Source organism: Nematostella vectensis, chromosome 1 (assembly GCF_932526225.1).
Source record: "Nematostella vectensis chromosome 1, jaNemVect1.1, whole genome shotgun sequence".
NCBI classification, from domain to species: Eukaryota; Metazoa; Cnidaria; class Anthozoa; order Actiniaria; family Edwardsiidae; genus Nematostella; species Nematostella vectensis.
In genome coordinates, this window is record NC_064034.1 from 20,467,408 (window position 1) to 20,494,549 (window position 27,142).

The 27,142-nt window shown below is 41.9% G+C and overlaps 2 protein-coding genes across 2 annotated transcripts; one reads left to right on the plus strand and one right to left on the minus strand.

Moving 5' to 3' along the window:
• Positions 1-17,245: 17,245 nt before the first annotated feature.
• Positions 17,246-19,789, plus strand: LOC125563054. The gene has a single exon (XM_048727747.1). It carries the CDS (start codon positions 17,246-17,248, stop codon positions 19,787-19,789), a length of 2,544 nt encoding a protein of 847 aa, XP_048583704.1.
• Positions 19,790-20,633: 844 nt separating this feature from the next.
• LOC125567845 (zinc finger MYM-type protein 1-like) lies at positions 20,634-24,447 on the minus strand. The gene is made up of 4 exons (XM_048728470.1): positions 24,003-24,447; positions 23,716-23,781; positions 23,226-23,365; positions 20,634-23,030 (listed from the first exon to the last, which is right to left on the minus strand). Exons 1-4 carry the CDS (start codon positions 24,010-24,012, stop codon positions 20,781-20,783), a joined length of 2,466 nt encoding a protein of 821 aa, XP_048584427.1. The 5' UTR covers positions 24,013-24,447; the 3' UTR covers positions 20,634-20,780.
• Positions 24,448-27,142: the final 2,695 nt, after the last annotated feature.

The window sequence follows — 27,142 nt, forward strand, 5'->3', positions numbered from 1 at the left end:
ATATCAATAGCCGTGACTTCTTTCACAAGGTTGTTATATGTAAGAAGTTTAGGCACAGGACAATTGGCCAAGTACTTTAGTGCAGTCTTGCAACCTCTTTTTTTCTTGCATGGCATCATTGAAGAGGCAAGCCTGACAGCCTAATACTTTCTTTTTCCTATCACCCCTGCACTATAGTACACTGCTACACTTCTCAACTTGTTCAATTGGGACTTTTCAAAGGCACTAATTTCTCTTTTCTGCTCTTTGTTGACTACATAATGAGTTAGGGAATTATATTCTTAGGGATAAAAAAACTAACTCACTAATTGTACAAGCCTTCTGTAGAGTGTGAAATAGACCATATAGGGCAGGCTTCCTGTTGTTGGGTGTAGCTCCATGTATTTTGTGAGCACACTTCAAGGTCTCCATCCGGCGTCTCTGAGAAATTTGGCTATCTAGTGAGGTTGGAGTCCTTGTGCGGGTAGGTTGCTAAGAATAAAAAGAAAAAAAATAAGATAACTCCACGACAGTTACCAATGTACGGACCACGTGCATTCGTTCGTTCTCGCTCGAATCGCTTGCTTCGTGTGCAAATTTAGTTGCTTTTACAATCCTTGTCGCAGAATACCTCTAGAAGTATGTTTTGCTCTCATTTTGGTCGCAAGCTAGGCGATGATGGATCTACGTTTTGTGTTTTCTGCGGAAAAGGTAAGAGCAGTGTGTGTAAGTGTGGAATTTCTTGCACAGCCGTTAGGTCACTTTGGACAGAGTTAAGCTCTGCTTTGGACCAATAATTCTAAGAGCTCGCTTTAAAAAGGATCGTTAAAGAGAATTAAAACTAATTGGAAAAGTCTGACTCATTTAAGTTAGAACAAATGATGATATAAGCTTGAAGCAAAACCTTAAAGTTCACTTAGGGATCGACCATTGGAAAAGTGGTCGGGGGGGGAGGGGAGGGGCATGAAGATTTTGTTTAATGGACATAGACACTGTATTTGCACTATTTTGTGACTGAGTGTATAGTAAATAGTTGTAAATAGCTTATAAGCTTAATTCATAATTTATAAGCTTAATTCAGTCCAACTCAAGCAAGCTATCTTCCATATTATTCCAAAACAAACTGCATATTGTCTATTTCTTTTATTTCCACAAGAAGTTAAGTAACTACATGTAAAACATTTTAAATTATACTGTTCATGATCATTTTTTTTAATAATTTTCAAATAATAATTATTATTATGAGATATTTTAGATAATTTTTTGAAAAGGCAAAGATCATTTAGTTTCATTTTAATCATAAGATTTCTTTTGTTTTTATTGATTTCTCTAGAACTCTCCAAAGCAGTTGAAAACAAACCATTTGGTAGACCTGCTTCACATGTATCTACAATAAAATCATTCGTTGGTTTTAAGAAGGGAAAAGATGGCAAGCCGACAAAGAAACAGTTAAAAGACAAGAATAAACCTGAGGAGGCTAATGATGTAATCATTAACATTGGGTTGAAAGTATTTAGTGAGGAAGAGCTCAAGGATAAAAGAGGAAAGAAGTTGGCAATAAAAGTGAACAAGCATGCATCCTATAAGGGATTGCTCGAACAAGCGAAATCGAAATGGGCCGACTTTCAGAGAAACCTGTATTCCGAAGGTAATAATAAATAATAATAATAATGTTTTTGGAGCATTGCACGATGTCTCAATGCTCTTACATTTAAGAAAAACTAACTCGACTATTAATATTACACTAAAATATACAGAAAAAAGTTTAAATAATGTATATGCAGAAATTCTGATCTAGCAAAGTATATAACTCACAGGATATGCTCATACATGACAACACACGGCCCATTTGATTATATTCTCATGTGAATTTGTGACATGTAAGTAATAAATTATTATTATTATTATTATTATTATTATTATTACTTTTGGTCAATTTGCTCAAACTGCACGTCCATTTCCCATGATGCACCCCACATACAGTTGTATAGTTACATACTTTGATAGTCAAGATCAGAATTTCTGCATATTGCTGTATATGAAATTACTAAAATATAAACAATAATACTAAAATATATGAAATTAATTAATTTCAAGGAACTGAATATGTCCTACTTTACCGAGACGGCCAAGAGGCTTTGTTCCTTCCTGGAACGTCCAAAGAGTTTTTCACCTTGGAAAAGTATAAGCAAGCAGCATTAAAGGACTACAAGCGCATAACGTTATATCTATGTACGGTCAATGACATAGAAGAATTTAGGAAAGAGGAAAGGGATAGTGACAGTTCTGAACCTGGAGCTTCTTGTCCAGTAAAGAGGAGCAACGAAAGTGATGCCTGCATAGCAACAGAGCCACCAGCCAAGAAACTAACAACAAATCATCCAACCAACAATCATCCAGGACCTTCAGGCATAAGTACCAACAGTGGTTCTGACTGGTTTTACTATGATGAAATTGAACGTCTTTATGGCAATGATGACAGCCCTCCACCAAGCAACAACAAAACAAAATCGCCTATCCCAGAAAGCGAAGCTGGTGTTATTGAACTATTGCAAGAAAAGGTCATCTCTGATGGGAAAATATCCATGTTCATGATCATTAGAAGGGGTACACCAGTAACCAGGGCTATCACATTGTGGCAAAGAGCAGCTAAGAAAGTTAATCCTGTTCATGTGTGTCGTGTGAAGTTTGTAGGAGAAGACGGAATCGATGATGGTGCTTTGGCACGTGAGTTTTTTTCATGTATCATTCCCGATATAGCGAAAAAATTCTTCCCAGATGGAAGTCCTGCTTATTCTACCAATGACATTGCCACTTATAGAACAATTGGGGAAATTGTTTGCAGCTAGCTTGGGCCAGGGAGACCCAGCCCCAAACTTTCTGGCCCCCTGTGTGTTTGACACGCTGGTGTCACTTGGAGATCTTGACTACTCCAACAGCAAAGGTCTTCAAAAACATTTGACTGAAACAGAATGTAAGCTGTTGAAAAATATCAGGCAGGATATTGCCAGTAGCACTGATATTATAATTGACCATGGCTACACAGGGCCCATAACCGATGCATGTGCTGACTCTATTCTTGCTGCTGTTACTGTCAGTATGCTCAGCAGACGGGAGTTGATGTTAAAAGAACTAAAGAAGGGAATGGAGCTGTATGGATTGGCTGACATAGTCACCAAGCACCCAAAGAAATGCAAAGGTCTGTTTGTTATGGGCCACCAAGAGGAAGTCGACGGGAATTACTTATTTTCTCTCATGAAACCGCAGTATTCAGCTGTGGGAAGCTCTCGTCGAACCGTAGAAGAGTCAGTAATGGACAACTTCCAAGACTTCATATTCAGCCTTGAGGATAAATCACAAGTCTGTAGCTACCAAGAGGCGATGGCATGGAAAGCCTATGGTGCTGATAGAAAAGATATCGATGATGATGAAAATGAAGACCACAATACTGATGATGGTGAACGGTTCAATGTAGTTGATCTGAGCCCAAGTGCAGTTATGGGCTGGTTAACTGGCCAAAAGCACCGAAATCTCAGCAAGGAAATCTCTCCAATTCATGTAAGGTTTGACCATGATTGCCTTAAGAGGAACCGAAAGCACACAGTTTGCTTTCCCCTTGTTGGGGCATGTGGGAGGGAGATAACCCTTCCAGTTGCCCACATGGCATCGTTAGATACTTTTAAGCAAAACTTTTTATTAGCTTTTTGTAAGGGCCAGGCATTTTCAAAATCTTAAAACATATTTTTTCAAAATGGACACTGGTACTCTCATTCTCATTTCTAGTTTTCAGTTTAATGTTCATGGCTTTTATTTCCATTAGTTTTGACTAGTAAGACATAATTACAATGTCATTTTATGGTTGTGTTCTCACCAGCCAAATTATTATGCTCAAGTTATTGGTAGATGGTATTGTTTAGAGTGAATGCATTGAACCTGTGAAGTAAAAGTTAATACTGTAATAGTCAAATAGACACAAAAGAAAAGTAATAAATAGTCAAATATGTATTTCACGGGTTCATTGCGTTCACTCTATCGAAGTTGAATTTGGTTCAAGTATATCAGTGCTCACTCAAGCAGAAAGGTCGAAAATGCGAGGAGGTAAGGGGAACCTGGTTCAAAACCTCATTTGTTTAGCGGTGAAACACCAGCTGAAACATAATGTAAAAATTGGTCCTGGCCATATTGAAATTTGGGTAGTTACACTGAACAGATTTACTGAACAAATTGATTTTGTGATTTCATAATGCTTCAATATGAAAGTTAACAGCTAAGTACTGTCTTGCGACACTGCCTAATCAGTATTTCCTTTATAATTATCTTTAATAAACAAGTGCATATACAGGACACTTAGGCTATTTCAGGGATGCCGGAGCATTTTTTTGATTGGGGGCGAGGGTGTGGGCTAAGCTATGCATTTGTAGTTTTTCTATATATGTTTAGCTATATTTTGCTTTTTATCTGTATTTTTCTTTTTAAATCTTAAAGTAATTCAGAAGAAATCAAAACTTATTGAGGCAGCTCTAGCACCCCCAACCCCGGTTCCGGCACCCCTGTATTTGGCCTTGTTTATACAGATTGTGCACAGAAAGATATATGAGCTAATTTGATGAGCCTTGATGAATGCTTTATCTGTTATTGTTGTTTGTTCCTGTTCTTAATTTAGAAGTTGCAAATTATGATTTAGTTGTAATGATATTTGATTAGAGTGGGCATACTCCATCCATGAAACACATAGTACTGATTACAGCTAAAATAGTGCTGATTAGATTTTTGAAGAATAAAAGAATATTGTTTTTAGTAATACTTGTCTATTTCATTATCCATTATCTGTAATTCATGAAGTATTATAAGAAATCATAACCTTTTTGACACATGCACAATAATAGTGTTGAGGCTGGTGCCATTCTGATTAAGGCATTAACTTATAAACAGATTTTTAAATCATGGGAATTATTCAGTGTTGCAAGGCCTTGATGTCACATTTGTGAACAGTAACCTTTAAATTGTAAATCATGTGACAGTATATACCTATTTTCAAAAAAGCTGCAAGATAAAATGGCAATTGTCACATGGTGATTGCATGGCTAAAAGCAGTCATTTCTATGAAATAATGACAAGATAGTATGTGGTTAACCTTAACCTCTTTTTAGTGTTCATTTTCGTGCAATTTCAAGAAGCTCAAATTTGTGTGTCGAACAGCTTTTAAGTGGTTGTAACCTTTTGGTTATGCAATCTCCTCTGACAACCATTTTTGAAATGGGCATGTTTTCCTTTTGCTAACATAACCTAATGTTTCATTTACAGTCAACTTGATCTTGACACCCTTTATATGAGAACCTCAGTGACTTATAATTCTTTTTCTGGCCTAGTGCTTTTTAATCAACTGGTTGAATCTTGCAAGTGGGTTTTTACTGAATTGTTTCCTTTATGGAAGGGACTGAGAAGGAGGGGTTCGACCTTGTTTTACGTAATGTTTAAAGGCCGACAATGAGGACTTGACGGGGTTTCAAAGTCCGCGCAATTAGTTCCAGTCCGAGGCGCTAGCCGAGGACTGGAACTAATTGCAAGGACTTTGAAATCCCGTCAAGTCCGAATTGGAGGCCTTTGAACGACTTCAAAAACTCATTAATTATTCGGGAGGGAAAAGAAGCGAAGGAAATACATATAACAGAAATATATTGATTTATTGCATCTCCACTAAGGTTTTCAGTTTTCATAATTTTGAATGCATGAAGCACCGTTTGTTGTTCTTCAATTCCCGGACGGCTTTCTGAAACAAAAGCTATTCAAATTGTCTTTGTCTGCTATTCATGGCATTCCTAATGAGTCTAATTCATAAGTTTTATAAGTATGTTATCTTCCGAGGAATCGCATCAGAAACTCGGTGGCGTAATGGTATAAGACGGCGCATATAGACTGGACGGTAGGGGATCGAGTCGTGATGGAGTCATGTATCAAAGACCTTTTTTCACTAAATTAATATTAAACTGATTATTTCTAATAATTTGATTATCATTAGCTAGTAGTAGTTGGAAACATGGTAGAAGTAACTGGAAATAAGGTAGAAGTAACTGGAAATAATGTAGAAGTAACTTGAAAAAGGTAGAAGTAACTGGAAATAAGGTAGAATACAAGGTACGAGTACTTCCTCTGGTTTCAAGTTACTTCACGTGGTACAAATTACAAACAGGGATTGGTTGAATACCTCATGAATAATTAATGAGTTTTTGAAAGTTGTTTCTCAACCGTTCCTTATAAAATAATGTAACTTAACAACCATTAACTGCAATGTGCAACAACTCTTCATACATCTGTAATGCTTCTCTCCAGTGTTCAGGTTTCTTCTTATTGAGACTGTGAAGAACATAACGAAAATATTCTTGGTATTCATCATCTTCGTCCTGTTGTACAAGATGAGTGTAAGCATAACTCATATCATGTTGTGAAACTGGTACAAGTAAATTATCAATACCCCCGTAACTTTCAGGAAGGTGGAAAATTGCATCAGGTCTTCCTGCTACAGTATCATGGCGGGATTTCCTTATATAGTGAGTATTCCATGAATCACCCACTCTTTTCAGATCGTTTTGAAGTAGTTCAGCAAAACAAAACCAAAGACACTCTAAATGAAGCTTGTCTGCTGTGTTGAGTACTGCTTTCTCTATCATGTCTTTGAAAAGATTCATCCACCATGTTGACCAATTTTTTCTAAGAAAGCTCCACCAGCATTCAATTCTTTGATTTCGTGGAGATGCAACATATCTATGAGAGTTGGGATCATCCAAAAAAAAAGAATGTATACCGGCCATAGTACCATTCTCAGTTCCAAGGTCTGTGTCTAGTTCTCTGGGACAGCCACCAAGTTGTTTGAAGGCGTCCAGATAATAGGAAGCAATGTTGTCAGGATAATTATTAGATCGAGTTACATACAACCAAATGACTTTGCGACTGAAACCATCGATACACGCATGCATCGGAAAACCGTATGGCTTAAGTTTATCGTAGCCATCAGCATGCCAAGTACTATTTGGCCCTAAGCTACGATAAACTCTTCTTTTCAGCTTATGGGCCTTTCTCAATTCAACTCCATTTGGGTCGATTTCTTTCAGCATTTCTTGAACAACTACACGTGGTACCAGTATACCCTTCATTCGAAGATTATGCCAAACTGACCGATATCCAACAATCGAATTTGGTCCATCCAAAAGTTCTGTAATAGCAGATCTAACGGTATTTGGATCATACTCAAGATATCTTCTTGACATCCCCCAATCTTTAAGACGTCTTTTCAGCGTTCTGACGCTGATATTTATCCCATGACACTTCGACAGTAGTCCAACAATGTCATCATAACTATGCCCAAGGTGAAATAATTGTGTTATGATGGTTCTTTCCTGATCTTCGCTTTCGCTGTCCGCCATTTTGAATTTGCAAATGGAGGAAGACTGGGACTTTAGCGCAACCATGAGCCCAGAATCTTTTGTCAGCGGTCTACTGTGTATTTCACTTCCGCCGTGGCAATTTACTTTTGTTTGTTCTGCCGTGAGTTCTGCCGTGGAGTTGCTTTCTTTTGCCGTGAGTCTGCTTTGTTCTGCCGTAATTTTTTGTTTTATGCCGTGGCTTTTTTTAATTTGCCGTGACCCTTGTGGGCCAGGTCGTAGTTGTGTTCTGCCGTGTTCGTTGTGTTCTGCCGTGAGTTCGTTGTATTCTGCCGTGGGATTGCTTTCTTTGCCGTGAGATGCTTTGTTCTGCCGCGAGTTTGATTTATTTTGCCGTTAGATCGCTTTCTTTTGCCGTGCGTTTGCTTTGTTCTGCCGTGGCATTTTTTAATTTGCCGTGGCTTTTTTTTAATTTGCCGTGACCCTAGTTGGCCACCGTATGCCTATGAGCAATAGGCAAAAGACAAAATACAATGTTTATTTTTTCAAAGCTGCTATATTCAAATTTCCATTTGATTATAATCTTATTAAATGTATTCAAAATAAATATTGTCCTTCTCTATTTGTTTGGTAATTCCAAATTATTATTTATTTATATAAACTGACTTGTTAAACATTTTTTAAACTAATATCTATCATTTTTCTCAAAACACTACCTGAGTACTTGGTGTTTTAATTGGTGCTGCGCTTGCCACTTCATCACATTCTTGTCTCAGTGAGATTTCCTAAAAAAAGGACAAATAAATTCTGTATTCAGCTCAAAACAAAATAAATTCAAAAGAATACGACTAGTTAAACAGATCAAATTAAAGAACCTCTCCATTATCTTAGAGATTTTGTATGGAGAAACTAAGGAGAATTTTTAGTTCAATCAGTTTCCATTTCAAGCCGTAATTCCGGTTTGTTTCGTAAAATAACTTCTTTTTTGCCAGATAAACTGGTAACTAAAGTTAAAAGTGATAAGTTTTGCCTATATTTTTACCAAGGATGGTTTCACAGAAAACTTTACTGAGAAAATGGTTCGGTAATAATTTTAAGAGCCCGTACAATATTGACAACACTTCGAGCGCCGTGCTTTTATCTTCAGAATAATCGCACGGAATTACAATTTGCTTACCTTCTCCTTTAGTCTTTTGATTTTTTTCTGCTTTGAACCAATTTGAAGATATGCTTGTGCTCTCTCTGCGCCGAGCAGACATAAAAGCTCCGACGTCAAAGCGGCTCTTCTTTGTTTTGCCCATCGCTCGACTTCACTGTAGACAATTATCAACCGCGGCACAGAAAAAAAATATTCTGGCGATCCAAAAAGGTTACAAGAAAAGCAAAAAACATGATTCTTACCTTATAAATAAAGAATACAAGCAGCTCCATTAGGTGGCCATACTATTTAAATTGAAAAAGTTTGTAGAGCCGATATTTCTACTATTTTGCTACATTTTCAAGTCAGCTTTCTTTCACTAAAAATACGGGGTGCTAAAAAATCCGAGTTTAAGAAATATGCTTGTATTTGGTATCAAAATGAAGCTCTCTTATTGTAGTTTTCGTTCGCGCCAAATATTTGTTTTTGAGTAGTATCCCAGGGCACATAGCGAGCCTTTTTTTATACCCCAAGAAACTAGTTTCCAGGCTTCTATGAAAATACCGAGAGCATGCGTGATATTTTTGCGGACATTGGATATGTCCCGAAACTTGAGACAGCTGACCCAGCGTGTATATTTTGACTCTGTTTGTCCTATTCATTTTATTCCAACCAAAGTGAGGGGTTTTCGTGTGAAAGTAAGTCAATTAGCTATCTTTTCCCTGTCATAAACAGAACAGAACAGAAAGTCCAAAAATATTTATCCCCTACATGCCTCAAGTTTTCCAGTTCTAATTTTCCTGATTTAACTAGTACTTGTATTATCATAAAACAGTTATCTAGTGGGCATGTATTGCTAAGTAGGATCCCAGAACTGAAAATACTTCCCCAGGGGATAGTAATTAGGCCTGCAGTACTAGACTGAATAATTTTACTTTGATTAACTAACAGGTTAGCAACTTCAACTTCCTCATTGATATGTGACCTAAGGTGAGTTCCACTTGGACGTATATCTGGCTGGGTTAGGGGACTACCCGATGGGGGTAGGGGACTACCTGGCTGAATAAAGGAACTACTTGGTAGGGGTAGGGGACTACTTGGTAGGGGTAGGGGTGGGGGACTAGGTGGCAGGGCTAGGGGACTACCTGGCTGAATAAAGGGACTACTCGGTTGGGATGGGGGACTATGTGGCAGGGGTAGGGGACTACCTGGTGGCCCTTGTGGGTGGAAGCTAGGACTAGGCATGATGAAAGGGAGCAAATCTCTTGGAACTCTCATAGAAAAAACATCAGGAGCAATAACCCGAAACCACAAACAACTAAGGTTTGTTAAAATGTCAGCTATGAGTGTTTCATCTCTAAATACTCTCTCGATTGACACTGGACCATTGTGAGCATAAAGTATAAAGTCGCAATATCACAAGCGGTTGCATTTGAATTTGGTAATAGTAGATGTGGCCAGTCTTCAGCACACACTTTCCATTATCGATGGTGAAGCATTGTCTGTCCAGAGTTTCCTTTGGTAACGCATTGCTGCCCCCTTGAACCACCTCTTCAATAGTATGCTGCTTGAAAATTTTCAGGGACTTGATCTCCAGCAGTCCGTCTTCATCAATAAGCCCATCAGGAGAGCAACCAAGAAAGGGAAATTTGGAATTCACCCAAAATCCTGTTCTTATAACCTTCTTAGGACGCAATACTAAGGTGTGAACATATAATACACATTTATTCAATATTTTTTCCTCACACAGTACAACAATTTAACAGTCTGCAACATCTATAAATAAGTGCATCATATGTATAGGTATTTTGTGGTAGCAGCCAATGGTATGAATATTAAAAATGGGGTTATAAGGTTAGTGGCAGTTAGGTTGCAAACATAGTTGATGTTAATGAATTTAAATGATTATATAATGGTAGTAAGGGCGCTGTTGGCAATATAAAGCATTAGTATGAGATGTTATGCGGATTTTAATGATAGTTTAATGTACTGTAACCTGTAAGAACCTGTAATCTGTAAGAACAGCGACATCGACTCTGATGAATAGTTTTAAGGGGTTAGTATGGTTATAGTTTGTTATAAATTTAAGAAGCGCAGTTTTGGGTATAGTAGTAGAACTTTTGTAATACGTAAAAAGAAGCCTTCACCAATCTGTACAAAACATAAGTATAATATTTCGTTTTTATTTTATATAATGTAATTTTAGTGTAAACAATATGACATCTTTTCTCCTAACTACAAAATTTAGTTGTAAAAATATACCCCTGACGTGTCTTTTGTAATAACATTTGTATTAATCTGTTAAATTCAAATTTAAGAAAGAACGACATATAATAATTAAGTTGAAATAATTAATTTAATATAACTGTTTATGTGAAACAGAACATGTACTCCTTGTATGTATGATATTTCGTTCTTACTATTAATAAAGTTTATGAAGTAAAAGGATCTGCTTCCCTGCTAGCAGAGGCCTCTTTTCTCTGTATTTCGCTTGGCTCGGTTCGCGTGGAAAAGATACCTCTGCCATGGGTCGCAAGTTCGTTTGATCAAACCGCCGTCCACGATCGTGGACGGGAGATCCAGAGCGCATGCTCCGTTCATTAATTACTGGACAATTTTTGAGCCTTCAATGACTAGCGCATGCGTGAAGCGTATATCCGCTCTGGGATAATAAGCCCGCATTCGAAACGGCGTCCTCCGTAGAAATATCACGCGACGAATTATAAAAGAAGCCATTCAATGCCTTGTCTTTATTCAGATTTTTCTCTCTTTTGACTTACGAGCCAATCTACCGTTTACAGCTTTTGTATATTCTTCTGGAATTAGCTGATCTAAGTTTACCAAAAAGTTTTGTAACATTTTCTTCGAGTCCAACTGTGCGATATTTACATTGAAGAAACTCGCCTGCACAGATGTCTTTCAGATGATTTATCCCACAAACAAGACAAAACTCATCTTTGCTGCGTTTGCTGTTCAATATTTTTAGTGGCGTTCGTGATGTCCCTCTCGGTTGCTATAGGGCCTATCGTCAGGTTGTTTACACGACAGATGTATTTTTTCTTTTGAGACAAGAAATTCATGGAATGATGTGCTTCTTGCACCAGGAGTTTTGCATGAGCTAAAATTCTGGTGGTCTCATGTCGAAGCTATAAGCAGATTATTTCACCCAAGATTGGGGGAACGAGTGTAACAATTACATATGTCCACCTCCTTGTTTAATTAGCGCAGTTTTGTTTCATATGCAGTTCTGCAATGCTAAGGGTACTTTAATTGTGCCAGAATGGAAGTCCGCCCCATTTTGGCCATTATTGTGTTCACAGAAACGACCTTTTGTGGATTTCGTTAAAGATTATTGGTATCTACCGAAGTTGGTTGACACATTCATTCCCGGTAGGGGGTCTGCCATGATTTATTCTAATAAGAAATCTGCTTTCTCGTGCATTCCGAAGTTCAATATGTTAGCACTGAAGTTGGATTTTTCTGGTGCCTAAATCTTGTTCTGTATTTTTGTTTTTCTTTTTTCAGATGTTTTTCAAGCCGGAGTTTGGTCGGGCAAATTAAATCTCAAGAGTGACAAATTGAAGAAGCTCGCCAAATCTCTTCCTTCTTATATTCTTAGTTGTAGAGCTGCATCAACTAATGTGAAGTATAAGAATGCCTGGCTTAGTTGGAAAAAATGGGAAAAACAAAATCTTGGTTCCAATCGGTTTCCCGTTCCACCTTTTTTATTTTGTCTATAGAGACAAAGCTGAAACATGCAAATCCCCGGCATGAGCAGAAGCAGAACTCCGCAAACTAGTAATCGATGAATTGATGACGTCAAGTGACGCCCTGGGCATTTTGTGCACGCCGGTAAGTCGGGACAGGAACTTGAACCATGTCCTGGTTTCTCAAGACCACAGTTTAAACAGTATCCATAGGCTATCGCATACTGTTTCCTCACATTAGTTAGTTCACATTGTCTTATCACAGGGCAGTTCTGGAGCTTGTGCTTCCTCGACTTACATATCTTGCAAACATCAGTGCATTGCGCCCCAGTAGTCTTCCCTTCTATCTCTGTGGCGGCAACCGTAGAAACCTTGACAGGTGTCGTCTTGCCTTGTCCTTATCTTGGGGGTGTTTTAGTGTCCTTACTTTCACGGCGGGGCAATGGTTGACAGCCAAACACTGGATCATTTCGCATTAAAGCTTGCCGTTTGACAAATGCTGCGACATCCCGCAACTGAGCACTCTCTCAACGCCTCGTTATTTCATAGTTCTCTCCCTGCCATTTTCTAATCAAGTCATGTGGCAGGCGCTCAACAATGCGCTTGAGATTAGTAGCCACATTCAGTTCTCTTTCAACATCACCACTGAGAATCTTTGTAGCTGCATTGAGTCTATCCGAGTAGTTGAGAAGAGCAACATTGTCTCCATAAGCAATCTTTGGACCAGAAACAAGCTCATCGATAAATGCCTGAGTCACGTGAATTGTCTGTCCATAACGTTCCTCTAGGGTCTTCATTATGTCCTCAAACGAGCAACCTCGGTTATGCTTAACAACGTCAAGGGCTTCTCCTGTCACAAACTTGGGTAGATATTCGGGACGCTGCGCGTCAGTCAGGAATCCACCCTCAAAATGAGTGCGAATCTGTTCACGAAAAAATGGGAAATCTGCTGGATTCCCAGTAAACTGTGTTGGTTTAATCCCATTTAACATCTGGATCTTCATAACCGTAACTGGATCATTCACACCAGGCGCAATATCTGCCACAGCCGGTTTGTCCAGTTTACTGTCAATATTGGACACATGGCCTGTCTCTTCATTGAAACCACTCTCGATTCTCCACTCCAAATCAGCGATATCAGCCTCTTCAGCCAGCTTGTCGAGTTCCATGTTGGCCTTGTACTCCAACTCTTCTCTGATCCTGATCTCCGCCCTTTCGAGCTTCAATTGGGCGAGAAGTGTTTTTGTCAGGGCTGACTTGCGAGACGATGCACGCGACCCCTGTGATCCCCTCGAGTTTGCGATTGATACTGCATCTTCCCTCAGGTCAGGCATTCCGGAGTCCATTCCACATTCCAGTATTTCGTCGAGACTCTTTGGCTGCTCGAATTTCGCTATTATCTCATTGATCTGTCTCTTCATATTGGTGTAATGTTCCTGCACAAGTTGCAGCCTCTCCCTGGAATTGATTCCATGTACATAGCTCACATGTAGACCCTCAAAGGCCTTCCAAGCGGTCAACAACGTGTCTAGAGTCGCCTTCGCTTCCGGCAATCGCTGAGTCGACAGTTCGAGCTCCAGCTCCGGCAAAAGACCCTCTATTGACTTCCGTTTGTTCGCCCACAAAGTAGCGAGACTCCTTTGGTCTTGATCCATAAATCAAGAATTCTTTTCACTGAATGTTTGGGTTTTGCACAGAGATTTTCGACACACCAAGTTTGAACACAACACATTTATTCGCATCTCAAACAATCGTTGACAAACAACGCTAAGCGGCGGTGAAAAGCTGTAAAATAATAAACAAACTGTCTTAGCATGTGGTAATTACATATAATCAGTGTAAATACAGCTATACTCACAATTCTGTGCGATCTCCATGGTTATAAGTTACATAAATCAAACAAAGTCGTATCTTTCCACCGAAAGACTCACAACTGGGACGCACTCGCCCCGATCACGCCACTCTGCTACGTAACCGCGTCACCACAGGCATCCCGTAGAGTGGTTATACTAAAATTAGGGAAATCTCCCAAACAAGTAGTGGTTCCTCCTGGACGGCGGCAGCGATTGCACTTACTGGCATTTCTTTCTTCTTTTCCGGATCTTCTTCTTCTTGGGTTACGACTGCCTCACTAGGCCAATCAGCTCTCGGTTTCTTGAGGAAGGGTGGACCGCTCATCCATCTTCCTTTGCTTAGCTCTTCAACAGTGATGCCTCTGCTTAGGTCGTCAGCTGGATTTTGATCCGTCGGTACATGTCTCTAGTGACCTTGTTCCCACTCGGACTGGATCTCGAGGATGCGAACACCTACGAAGGGCTTGAATGCGGAGGACCGGGATCTTAACCAGGACAGGACTATCGTGGAGTCCGACCACAAGACAACACTCTCCTGCTTTGTCTTGAGCTCTGAGACGATGGTTTTCGCGAGTCTGGAGGCTACGAGAGCTGCCATCAGTCTAGTCTAGGAACTGTTGATTGGCGCAGTGGTGCTACTCTGGCTTTCGCTGCCACAATGCGGACCTATGGGCCTTGCGGAGTCGGCCAGACAAGGTAGGCGACGGCGCCATATGCCTTACAGCTTGCGTCGGCGAACACGTGAAGCTCTGATCGGTCGCCTGCGTTATGGGGCTTGAGACATCTCGGGATTTGGACCTCCTTCAGGCTTTCGATCTCTTTCAGTAGTGAAAGCCACATGGCACTTGTTTCTTCTGGAAGAGGACCGTCCCAATCGAACTGTTCTGCCCTACAAACCTCTTGCAGCGGTACTCTTGCTTTGATCGTGACGGCTGACGCGAGGCCTAGAGGGTCATACAGCCGGGAGATGCTCGAGAGTACAGATCTCTTCGTCAGTGCTTTCAACTTCAAATTTCTCGAGGCGAAGCTTATTGTGTCTCTCTGCGGGTTCTATCCTACTCCGAGTCTTCGTGCCTTCTTCCCCATCGAGATTGACTGTTGGGGTCCCTGATGCATGTCCGGCATTGTTTCCGGGTAGGCATGGCTGGCTTTGCACTGCAGTATCTGACGAAATCCACTGCTTTATCTTGAAACTTCCTGTCGCCAGAACGCTGTCAGTCTCTTTGATTGTCTTCGTGGCTTCCTCTGCGGTTGAACATGAGAATATCAAATCGTCCATGTATCTATCTCTCTTGAGCAGGGTAGCTGCTAGCGGGCTCTCTTCACTGTTTTCATCGGCCATCCTTAACAGCACATAGCTGGCCATGTCTGGGGATGGTTTGTCGGGGAGAAGGGTTTTATCTTGATTCCACGGTAACCCAACAATGTAACGGTTGTCTTCTTTTCTACAGGAACTCTCCATTAGCTTTAGCGCTTGCTTGTCCTCAGACGACATCAGCTGCTTCGGGCATGCGCAGTCATTTGCTTGTACCCCGAGTGTCTCAAACTCGTAGAACTTCGTTAGGTTGACTGGCTGTACGAAGCTGACGGAGCAGATCTGGGACTCTCTTCGCTTATTCTCTGAACCAATGACATACCATCCGAGCTTCGTCTTCTTGGCTACTGGTTGGAACGGTGCTCCTTGGCGTGTTTCTTCCTCTGCGTGGATATGGCTGTAGTGGACACCTAAGATGAGATCAACTGGACCGGCTCTGTGCGTGAAATCGATGCCACGAAGGTGATTGAATGAGCTTAGCCATGTGCGATCTATGAGAGGAACATCGAGCACTGTATAGCTGATCTTTTGGGCCTCAATCTTGAATTCCTCCGCGGCGTCGAGACCAGACATCCAAAACTCTACTTTTCGGCTTTTGGGTCGTTGATTTTCTCTCCACCAACGACTGCAAGGGTGACTTTCTCTCTCTTCCCTTGTAGCCCCAGTCTTCTGGCGAAGGCCTTTGAAATTACTGTCGTTCCCGCGCCGCTATCAATTAGAACGCTTCCCTCCTGAACTCGTCCGTTCGCAGCTCTGAAGCATGCTCTCACTACGGGCATCATAGCCGTCTTGTCTAGTACTGAGGCGATATTGCTTGCTTGAGGGTTAGGGACATTGTCAGCTTGGGGTGGAATCGGCGTCACTGCATTTGCTGATGCGGGCGGGCTATGAGCGTGCAGTAGAGGGTGATGGAAGTATGGACATGACGGGACTATTTCGCACTTCTTTTTCGACCTGCATTCTCTTTGTGGGTGACCTCGCTTTAAACATGAGAAACGGGCGTTCTTGAGCAGGGTCAGTCTCTCATTGACTGTGGCGGCAGCCATCTTAGGGCAATCTGGAACCCTGTGGTTTTCGGCGTCACAGACGAAACAGTTCGTCGTTCTTGCTTGCTGTCCCACTGCGAAAACACCTTTCCTCTCCCTGGGTTGAGTCTGGTTTTGTTCGTTTCTGCCGATTCCGATGTCTCCAAAGTCGGGGTCGAACTCAGCCTTCACACGCTTTCTTATGAAATCTGGATACTATCGGCATAATCATACAAATCATGGGTGGATGGGTGGGTGGATGGGTGGGTGAGTGGGTGGATGGGTAGCTGGACAACTGTGCACATATGTGCCAAATTCGTGCACATTACTACCAAGTTGTGCACATGGATACCGCTTGTGCACATGAATACTTACTCTGCGCACATGAATACCTTGGCGTGCACATGGATGCCGAATTGTGCACATGAATACCTCAATGTGCACATTAAGGATTTTAGATGTCTTTTTGTGCACTTTGATCAGCCCGTAACTTTCTTGTTTGTGGATGGATTTGTTTGCGACATATGAGAAAGTTGTAGCGAATGACCTGTAGTTTATGATAATAGCAATCATGAGTCGTTCGGCTGTTTTTCTTTTGGTTCACGGGCCATTAATGAGGGTACCTTGGTGCACCTTGCCTTGTGCACACCGTGCCTTTCTACACTCGTAACTAACCTGTAAGGCGCAAGAGTAGGAAACGATCAGGAGTCCTGGCCAATCTGCCTCGGTCACTTTGGCGTTGATAGATGCAATGAAAACGGGCAACGCCTGTTGGAACTTTGTTCTCTCCACCATCTTTGCATCACAAATACCTTCTTTAATGTAAAGCTACGACACAGGCTGTCATGGATGCACCCTAGATCTAAGCACTGGCATCAGCTGGACCTAATTATCACTAGACGGAGTCAACTAAATAACGTTCGTATTACAAGATCTTACCATAGTGCTGACTGTGACACCGACCATGCTCTAGTCTGCTCTAAGATCCAGTCACGCCCTAAAAAACTGCACCGTGCTCGTAATGCTGCCAAAGCTCGTATCAATGCGGCTGCCACTACAATCCCACAGAAGGTTCTTACCTTCCAAGAACTCCTTGAATCCAAGTTAGAGAACTATCAAGAGCTTAGGACTGAAGACCACTGGAGACATGTCAAGGATGTGACCTATGAGGCAGCGATGCTTGCCTTCGGTAAATCGGACCGCAGGAGCGAGGATTGGTTCGGCGCCAATATAGCACACTTGCAACCCCTGATCGAAGCGAAGCGACTTGCCTTACAGAACTTCAAGCTTAATCCAACCTCACAATCTCTCGAAGCTCTACGTGAAGCTAGAAGGCATGCAAAAGAAGAGTGTAAAAAATGCGCCAACAATTACTGGTCGAATCTTTGTGCTAGGATTCAGTCTGCTGCTGACACTGGCAACGTCAAGGGCATGTTTGATGGTATAAAGAGGGCAATTGGACCAACACAAATAAAGCTTGCTCCGTTAAAGTCGTCATCTGGAGAGATCATCACGGAAAAGTCCAAATTGTTGGAGTGCTGGGTCGAACACTACAGCGATCTCTACGGCACTGCAAGTTTCATTTCTCCCTCTGCAATCAACCATATTGAAAGACTTCCAACTCTGTCCGAGCTGGATGAAATGCCCACCAAAGTCGAACTCCGTGAAGCCATCAAAGTAATATCTTCTGGCAAGGCCCCTGGGCAAGATGGCATCCCAGCAGAGATCTTCAAATGTGGCGGAGACAAGCTCCTCGATTCTCTCTTCAAACTCCTTTGCAAGTGCTGGGAGCTGGGATCCGTCCCTCAGGATTTCAGAGATTGCTCCATTACCAACCTCTACAAGAACAAGGGGGACAGAAGTGATCGGAATAACTACCGCGGCATCTCACTTTTGTGTATTGCTGGTAAGCTATTCGCTCGAGTGGCTCTGAACCGTTTGCAGAAACTTGCTGAAAGGGTGTACCCTGAATCGCAATGTGGCTTCCGCTCGAATCGCTCAACAGTTGACATGATATTCTCCCTGAGGCAGCTTCAGGAAAAATGCCGCGAACAGCAAAGACCCCTCTTTGTCGCCTTTATCGATCTAACCAAGGCTTTTGACTCAGTCAGCAGAGACGGTCTGTTTCACATCCTACCTTTAGTCGGCTGTCCTCCGAAGCTCCTTAACTTTATAAAGTCATTCCACGATGGGACCCGTGGCACTGTTAAGTGTGAGAGCAACTCGTCCGAGGCATTCGACATAAACATCGGCGTTAAACAAGGATGTGTATTGGCACCAACCCTCTTCAACATCTTCTTCTCCGTCCTTCTGAGACATGCATTTGGCTCTGCTGATGAAGGCATCCTTCTACGTACTCGCTCAGACGGGAAACTATTCAATCCAGCGAGACTACGTGCTAAGACCAAAGTCCGCAAGTGCACGATACGCGATCTTCTCTTCGCTGACGATGCTGCTTTGGTTGCACACAGTGAGAGTGAGCTACAGTCCCTTTTGGACCGTTTCTCGAACGCTTGTGCGGACTTCAGTCTTGCAATCAGCCTTAAGAAGACGAAAGTGATGCACCTAGGCTCTGAAATTGCGCCTACTTTTACCATCAACGACTTCACCCTAGATGTTGTTCCTCAGTTTACCTACCTTGGCTCCACCACCTCCGCCAACGGATGCCTCGATGTCGAACTCGGCAAAAGAATCGGTAAAGCAGTGACAACAATGACAAAGCTTTCCTCTCGAGTGTGGGAGAACAAGAAACTTACCATCTCGACGAAGATCACCGTATATCGCGCCTGCATTTTGAGTACTCTCCTATACGGAAGCGAATCTTGGACCACCTACGCGCGGCAGGAGAAGCGATTAAATACCTTCCATATGCGATGTCTTCGCCGCATCCTCGGTATCCATTGGTCGGATAAAGTTACGAATAACGAGGTCCTCGAAAGATCAGGTTTACCGACGCTTTTTACCCTACTTCGTCAACGCAGGTTGAGGTGGCTAGGCCACGTTTGTCGAATGGAAAATGGCCGTATTCCCAAAGATCTTCTTTACGGCGAACTTGCACACGGATCAAGACCTGTAGGACGCCCGAAGCTCCGCTTCAAGGACTCATGCAAGCGTGATATGCTCGCAATCGGCCTCGACGTGGACAACTGGGAGAAGCTTGCCGAGGATCGCAGCAGATGGAGGTCTGAATGTGCTGCCGCACTCAACTCAGGGGAGTTAGAGCTGAAAAGAGAGGCCGAAGAGAGAAGGCAGAGGAGAAAGGCATCCGAAATTCGAACTGGATCAAACCCATCTCAGACGTCTGTCCTCGTTTGTCGTTCATGTGGTCGCACATGTGCTTCGCGCATCGGGCTTTTTAGTCATGGAAAGAAATGCCAACGTTCATCGCGCTGATGTCATGGACACTGACTGTCCGAAGACTGCCTACTATAGCATTGAGATGAAAATTACACTTGAATATTAAGGTAAATAGCTTATTCAAGTATATAGGGACTGTTTCGGGCCCTCAGACATTGCATGAAATCGCTAAATATTACCAAATGTTACGGCGACAAAGCAGTTGTATTATATCTTGCTTTATTTTGCAGACAAATTAGGAGTAGCAATCGGTTTATCAGGCAGTTAACTATGGGGACTGAAGGCAACCACTATTATACAAACAGACAAACAATGTCTAGAATTTATCGTGTTTCTAAGTGTTTGTAATACCCTGCCTTGCCGTAAATCGCGAGCGCCATGAGATCCGCGTATCTCGTATACAGTTGGTAGCTCAAACTCCGGACTGTTTTAGCGTTTTGCGATATAACATTTTGAAATAATGTCGCAGCAGTTTGAAAGTTTGCGACTGTATAAAGGTGTATTTTCTAATGTACACAGCGTAATTTAATATTTATTTCCCGTATTGATTAGTAACTGTTTAGTAAAATTCTCGCATTAACAGGGCCCGCGGAGCGGGCGTGATCTTGGTATTGCCAACTCTTTGGCCATAACTGACCGCGGAGCCGCGGCGGCCGGAGGCCGTCGCCGCGAAGGGCCTACGGCCCGAGCCCCAGTAGGGGGGTTCGGGGGGGTTCTCCCCCCGAGAAAATTTCGAAAAATGGCACTGATTTCCGCTTAACTCGAGCACTTTCTGAGGGTTCTAGCGACATCTGAAATGATGCTTATTTGACTAAAAAAATCAAAGATTTCGAGCGAATTTCTGATATTTTCTTCTCCGCAACGAATACCTGCAAGAACATATACAATGAAATTTAATCAGTGATATAATGCAAACATAAGAATAATGAGTAATGTAATGAGTGATATAATGATATAATTGAGACTGTCTATAACGGTCGTGTTCAATCATTATTCCATCGACGCTATTCCGTCTGCATTCTTGCTATTAGCAGAAGTCGGCAACGCTGAATTCGCCGAAAAGCCTTCTCCTATTATCATTGAGGCATACGAACTCATTCGCCACGGCTGCCAGATTTATTTTGTCAGTGCGTTCTCGATGAACGCTGAGTACGGCGAGGCTGTTGAACCGTTTCTGGCCCATCGTGGACCGGAGCCATGTCTTCAGTCGCCGCATCGTCGAAAAAGACCGCTCGCCTATAGCGTCGGTCGCCGGATTCACCAGCAGCAGCACACACAATTTCACGATCTCGCCGATGAGCGAACGAGTGGGTTTATCGAGAGACTGTACCTCCTTGTAGATGTCGTCGAAATGCGTGACATCCTTATGCTCCATAAGTTGTCGGAAGATCGGTATTTGGGAAGTGAGGTTTCGAACATTTACGTCTGTGGTACCGTACTCGCTTTCTATGGTGGCCATTTCGGATGTGAAGTCAACTCCGCGAACAGCTTTCAGAAGAAATTCCTCCACGATCCGGTAAACCTTGAATCCTTTTTGGTCGAATCGTTCGGTTATGGCCATCACGATGTCGTCCAAAGCGCTGAAGTACATGGTACGATATCGGTCCTCAGCGGCGGGTGGATGGTACGGCTCACTTCCGTCATCTAATTTCTTCGGTGGCGCTCTTTTACGAGGCAATTTCGGTTCGGAGATTTCGCATTCCAGTGAATTTCGTCGTTGTAGCACCAGAGCGTAGAAGTCACTGAAGTTTTGCTCGGATCGCATGTTTGACAGCGTAGTGATGGTCAATTCTGCCAACCGCTGGCCTTGAACGGCGGACATCTTCGTCTTCTGGAGCGTTTTTGACAGGTTGTCGGTAATGGAGAAGAGCATATTCCCCAAATTGAGTCCGAAAAAATAATCGAACTCCTTCATCTGACATTGGACACCTATGATTCTCGCCCTCGTTTCGCTGTCAAGCCTCGCAGAAAGGCAATCAGTCCAAAGGTTTGCGAGCGCAACATAGTTTTGTATGATTCGCAGAAAACTGTCCCCGCGGACCGTCCATCTGGTCGGGCATAAGACCTTGATTCCCGGGGCATCCAAGTCCAATTCTCCCTTGATCTTTTCAAGTGCTCCTTGTCGCTTCGGTGAGAATTTTATCAGCTTGCATATCTCACGTGTCGTGTCCAACGTCTCGCTCAGCAATTTCGAAGCTGACCGCTTACACATGTCATGTACAGCGAGAGAGAGGGCGTGTCCGTGGCAGTGCGTTAGAGGCGCCTGCGGGACCTCAGCTTGGATTTTCGTCGCCGCGCCGTTCTTCACACCGGACATATTACCCGCTCCGTCGTAACATTGCCCGCGACATGATTTCAATGGTATATCCGATCGGGTGAGGGCGTCTTTGAGAGCCGAAACGATCGTATCCGACGAAATGTCTGGGATATGATAGAAGCCGATAAAATCCTCATTCGGATTCAAATTCTCGTCGATCCAACGCAGGCACACCGTCAGCTGTTCCTTATTCGCTACGTCCGTGCATTCGTCGGCTAGTAAAGAATAGCATTCCGTTTTGATGCGATTAGCGACATCCCTTATTACTTGTTGTGACATGATATCCAGCAATTCATTTTGCACGTCATGTGACGTGTACTTGTCGGTTTTCTTACTCATCCATTGTAGGATTGAAGGATCATCCTTCGCTCTGAGCAACAAACATTGATGGAAATTCGAATCCGTCTCTTTCGCTCCTTGGATTGCGATCCCCTGACGAGCTAAAAACTGCAGATTCTGGATAATCTTGCTCAGATATCGCCGGTTGTTTTCCCGCTCTTTCACAGTCTGTTCAACTAACAGCTCGCTTACGTCGCGACACTTTGCCGGGATCTCTCGCACACACTCGACGGCTTGTTTGTGGCATTTCGAGTTCTGATGAAGGCGAAACATTTTGGTGGCGTTCTGCCATGTATTGAAACCTTTCGTCGTGAAGGCAGGTTCCTGTCTCACACCGTCCAATAAGTTCAGTTTTACTGCTTTAGTGCACACATGGCATACGACGACGTCCTTGTCTGGTATGTAATGTAGCCACGGAAAGTCGTGAAAATACTGGAGTTGACAATTTCTCTTTTTCGCTTTTCCTTCCTTGTCCGTTTCTGAACGTTTTATTTGTTTCGGGTGGAATGGCTCGACGGACAGAATGATTTCACGTGGCGGTCTCTCGTCAACGGCTTCTGTGACATCAGTAGGCGGGACGCTTGTGTCGACCGCCGATGCATCTTCGACATCATCAGTGTCCTGAAAAACAGTGTTTTGATAATGAATAGTACACCATACGGCAATCAGTAAGATTTAACTAGTTTGGCCAATCGACGAGACACCCGCTAAAATTCGAGACATAGGTATACTGATGAAATGGTTACGTGGTGTGAAGATTTTCTATACTTTTGGACTGATCAAACTGAATTGAATCCGAAATTTCCATTTTTTTACCTTTTCGATATTCTCAGTCTTAGATCTTTTGAAAAAATCGTGAAGTGTGACCTTAGGACGCATACGTTTCATCCCTTGTCGTCCAGAACTGCTAGCGCTTGAGGCGGATGAAGACGGACCCGCAAGGTCAATTTTGTCACCTGTGAAATGGTAGTCAGCATGAGCAAATCATTCAGCATCGTTTGATCAATCTCATATGAATCGCATAGAACGGGACTCGTTCGGATCCCGTTTTGTTCGTAATCGATTTATCGGAACTCAGACAATATATGCAACAGATGCCTATTATAAAACGCAAAAATCCATTGAACTTTTGATAGGCTGACGGAGTTTCTGCTGTAGAATTGATTTCGGTAATTTCGCCGCGGCAGCGCATATCTTGAATTTCATCATCTTCATCGGTGAATTATTATTAAATAATTTTATAGTTTTCTCACTAAAGAATATCATGTCAACTATGTATCTACGTAACTATGTCATATGTACATACCTGTATCATCATCAGCAACATTGCCTGGCTCCTGGTCATCTTCAATGGACCTCCGCGGCTGATCCGCTGAAATAAAACATTCGGTCAGGCCCCCTGCATCTCCAATCAAACCTCGAATGGGTCGAATTCCGGATTCCGGAATCCATTCCGGGAATGGATTTTTCCGATCAAATCCACTACAATTTATTTCCACCGTCAAGTCCAAATTGCACCGAAATTTGATAGAATTTTATAGAAAAATACGATGTCATTACTGAACGGGTACACTACAGTGAAACTCAACTCACCAGTACTCATTTTGTCCACTTTCACTAGTCTTTTTCTTCTTTGAAAACTTTTGCACGCAGAATTTATCAATGAATCTTCGTATAAACAGACAAATATCCACCCCCTTTCGCTTTCGTTTTGAACTAGTATCCAGCCCCGATACTGCGTCCGGGCTGAGCTACACCGTTTTCCGGGTGATTAGAGAGATGGTGTTGGACATCTGGCTTTGGGAAGAGCATTCATGGGCATTTTTCATTGAACTAGTATTGCGATGCTTATTTACGGCGGAGTGATTTCTCATTCATGTATGTCTTTCCTCTCGCCGATTTCTGGTATTGCTCGGGCAATACCGGCAATACCGGTTCCGCGGTCCCTGATTAAAAATCACTCTAACTCCAGACGTAGATCAAACTGCGGACGCAAACTACTACAATTATTTTCACTACTTCTCTTGAAACCAATTTGAAATCTTTTAATATCAAATTTAAGATATATTTTTAAACAATGTTTGCCTATCCTTCGATTTAATGTATTGTACTTTCTTTTTTTGTTGTTGTTGCTGGAGTCTTGTATATTTACATTATCATAAAACCTCATTGCCGCGAACCTAGATCAATAGTATCGAAAGAGTAAACTTGAGTATTCTACTGATATTGCGAACGCGAGGTTTCAAGTAAATAAAGTATTTTTGTTGAGGTCTCCGTTAAAATACATAAAACAAATACCTAACGCAAAACCATACACTTGTATCTAAATCGTGCGCAATTAAAGTAGTTAGATTTCTTTTTGCAATTGCTGTAGACGGATTAAATCTAGTCCGGAATATGAGTTAATTTCATGAAAATTCATGGAACATCAAGCGGAATCACAAAGCTTGATTTCTGGTTAGAAGTATCTATCATATGACTTCATTTCTATTCCATTACGCAAAAGATTGTATAACTGATAAAAACTGAAGAGACATATTCACGGAGCCGTTAACATTCAAACTTTATAAAACGCGCTACAACTTACCACAGAAAAACTTGAATTTCCCCGTATCAAAAAAAGTCGAGCACGTTTAAATGCAAAAATGTTGGTTGGCTGATAATTCGCTCGCTCTAAAAATCTATCTTTTGTTATCGTTAAGACCGTACTTAAGATGCAAAGTGTCCGGGCTTTGAACTGTCCGGAGTTTTAAAAGATGAGTTTTAGTTGTTAAGGGGGTAAGGGATGCACCTTCAATGTCGTATGACATCCAGTACAAGCTTTACGAGGAAACGAACGCACATGTAATGGGAAATAGTACAATATAATCAAATATATGTTTATTGTAAATCAATCAATGAAGCAAATATAAGCTACTACAGTCTTACAATGTCGCTATTTCTTGCTCCTGCCTACAGGCTAACATTAACAAAACCAACTTTTTCTTAAACAAGTAGATCAGTTTTAAGAAGTGATGAATAGGCCGTATAACGTAAGCGACTCTCAGCTTTGGAAAAACAAGTTTACCATTTTAGGCAAACCCACGGACGGACCTTAGCGTTTTTTGTGACGCACCTCTAATGTGTGCTGCCTAAACATGTTTACGACCCTATTAACGCACCTGTCTTTCCAAAGAGGAGTGTCGTTTAGGTTATTAAACAACCTTTTCGCGTCTTCAAACTGTTCTTCTTCTTGAAAAGTACTACTAACTATCACGCGTTTGCATAATTCGACCTCAAAATTTATTTACAAGGTTATTCAATGATTAATTTTCAAATCAAGAAATTCTAATCATAACAATTACAATTGAAATATCCCCCGATTAAAAGGGGGTTGAGGTGGTAAGGTCTGGCAAGAGGTATAAGCGCATTTTAATAATGAGTGTATTTTGTTGCTTGATAAGACGCCAATAGTGCACACCGAAGGCTTGGTAGGGTAGAGAAAATACTAATGCAAAGCGGGAATGAGGGTCATTATCGAAAATCGCGAAGAACAGCCCTCTGTTCCAGAGACAGAAGTAAAAAGACGGCGACGGAGCCACTTGGTGGTTTATAATAAAAAAACGAGATTCTTAAAGAGATTTGAGAAAAGTCTGTTTTATTTGTATATTCTCGTAATACTCTCAATAGCACCGTTCGAGGCCGGATTGAGGAAGGGGATGGGGTGTGGTGAATATATATTCAGTACGACAAACCCATGCAGTTTAAAATCACTTAGGGTGTGTGTGTGTGGAGGGGTGGGTTGGGGGAGGGGGGTGGGTGGCGTAGACCAGGTCATGGGGTGTGACTATAATGCAATTTGAAAATATTATTGTGTTTACAACATATTTTAGAGCATAACAAAAGTGACATACATCTTAATGTATTATACGATAATATTCCTTTGTGATTATTGTTAACCCTTGAGCATTGCAGTTGCCATGGCAACAAAATAGCCCTAAAAATGTGTCCATTTTACCTAAATACGATAAGTTAAGAAAACCACTTGATGTCGAGAATATCCCAATGAAGGATGGAGGGCAAGGCCTTCTCTCTCTACGCACGATTAGATGGATTAATATTCCTTGTTGCTATGGCAACAAGCATAGATGTTTACATCAAAATATTGTAGATTCAAGAGGCCATATCGCTCCCGTATTCTATACTGGCAGGTTAAAACAGGGAATTCGTGTATTTGCATGCCCCCACCACATGTCTGTTGCTAGGCAACCATTTAAAAATAGCTAAAACACCCTTAAAATGATGTCTAAAGCCGCATTATATTGAAATTCAACTTATCGTAGATCCTAGGGACTTTATCTAAGAGGCCATAAATATAAAGCAATATTGTTTACTTCGGGAAGTTCTTTTCATCTATGTATGCTGTTTCCATGGTTTCTGTTGTTACCATAGCAACAACAACAAAAATTGACTAGAAATAGCAGGAATAAAGGAGATCAATCAGGATCATATATGATGTACAAGTCATCAAGCCCTATCAGCTGATACATGTGTTTTAAGGTAACGCCTTACTGTTGCCATGGCAACGCTACTTAAAGTTGTAGATTTGGTAAAATCACCGCTCTTGTAAAATGAAACAGAACAGTGTCAAATGGTGAACTGTAAAACTCCTTCATAACATCTAATCGGATGCCGAGTTTGAAAGCTGTAATACGAAACAGTAATCGGCAGGGGTCACCTTAATTTCCGAAATT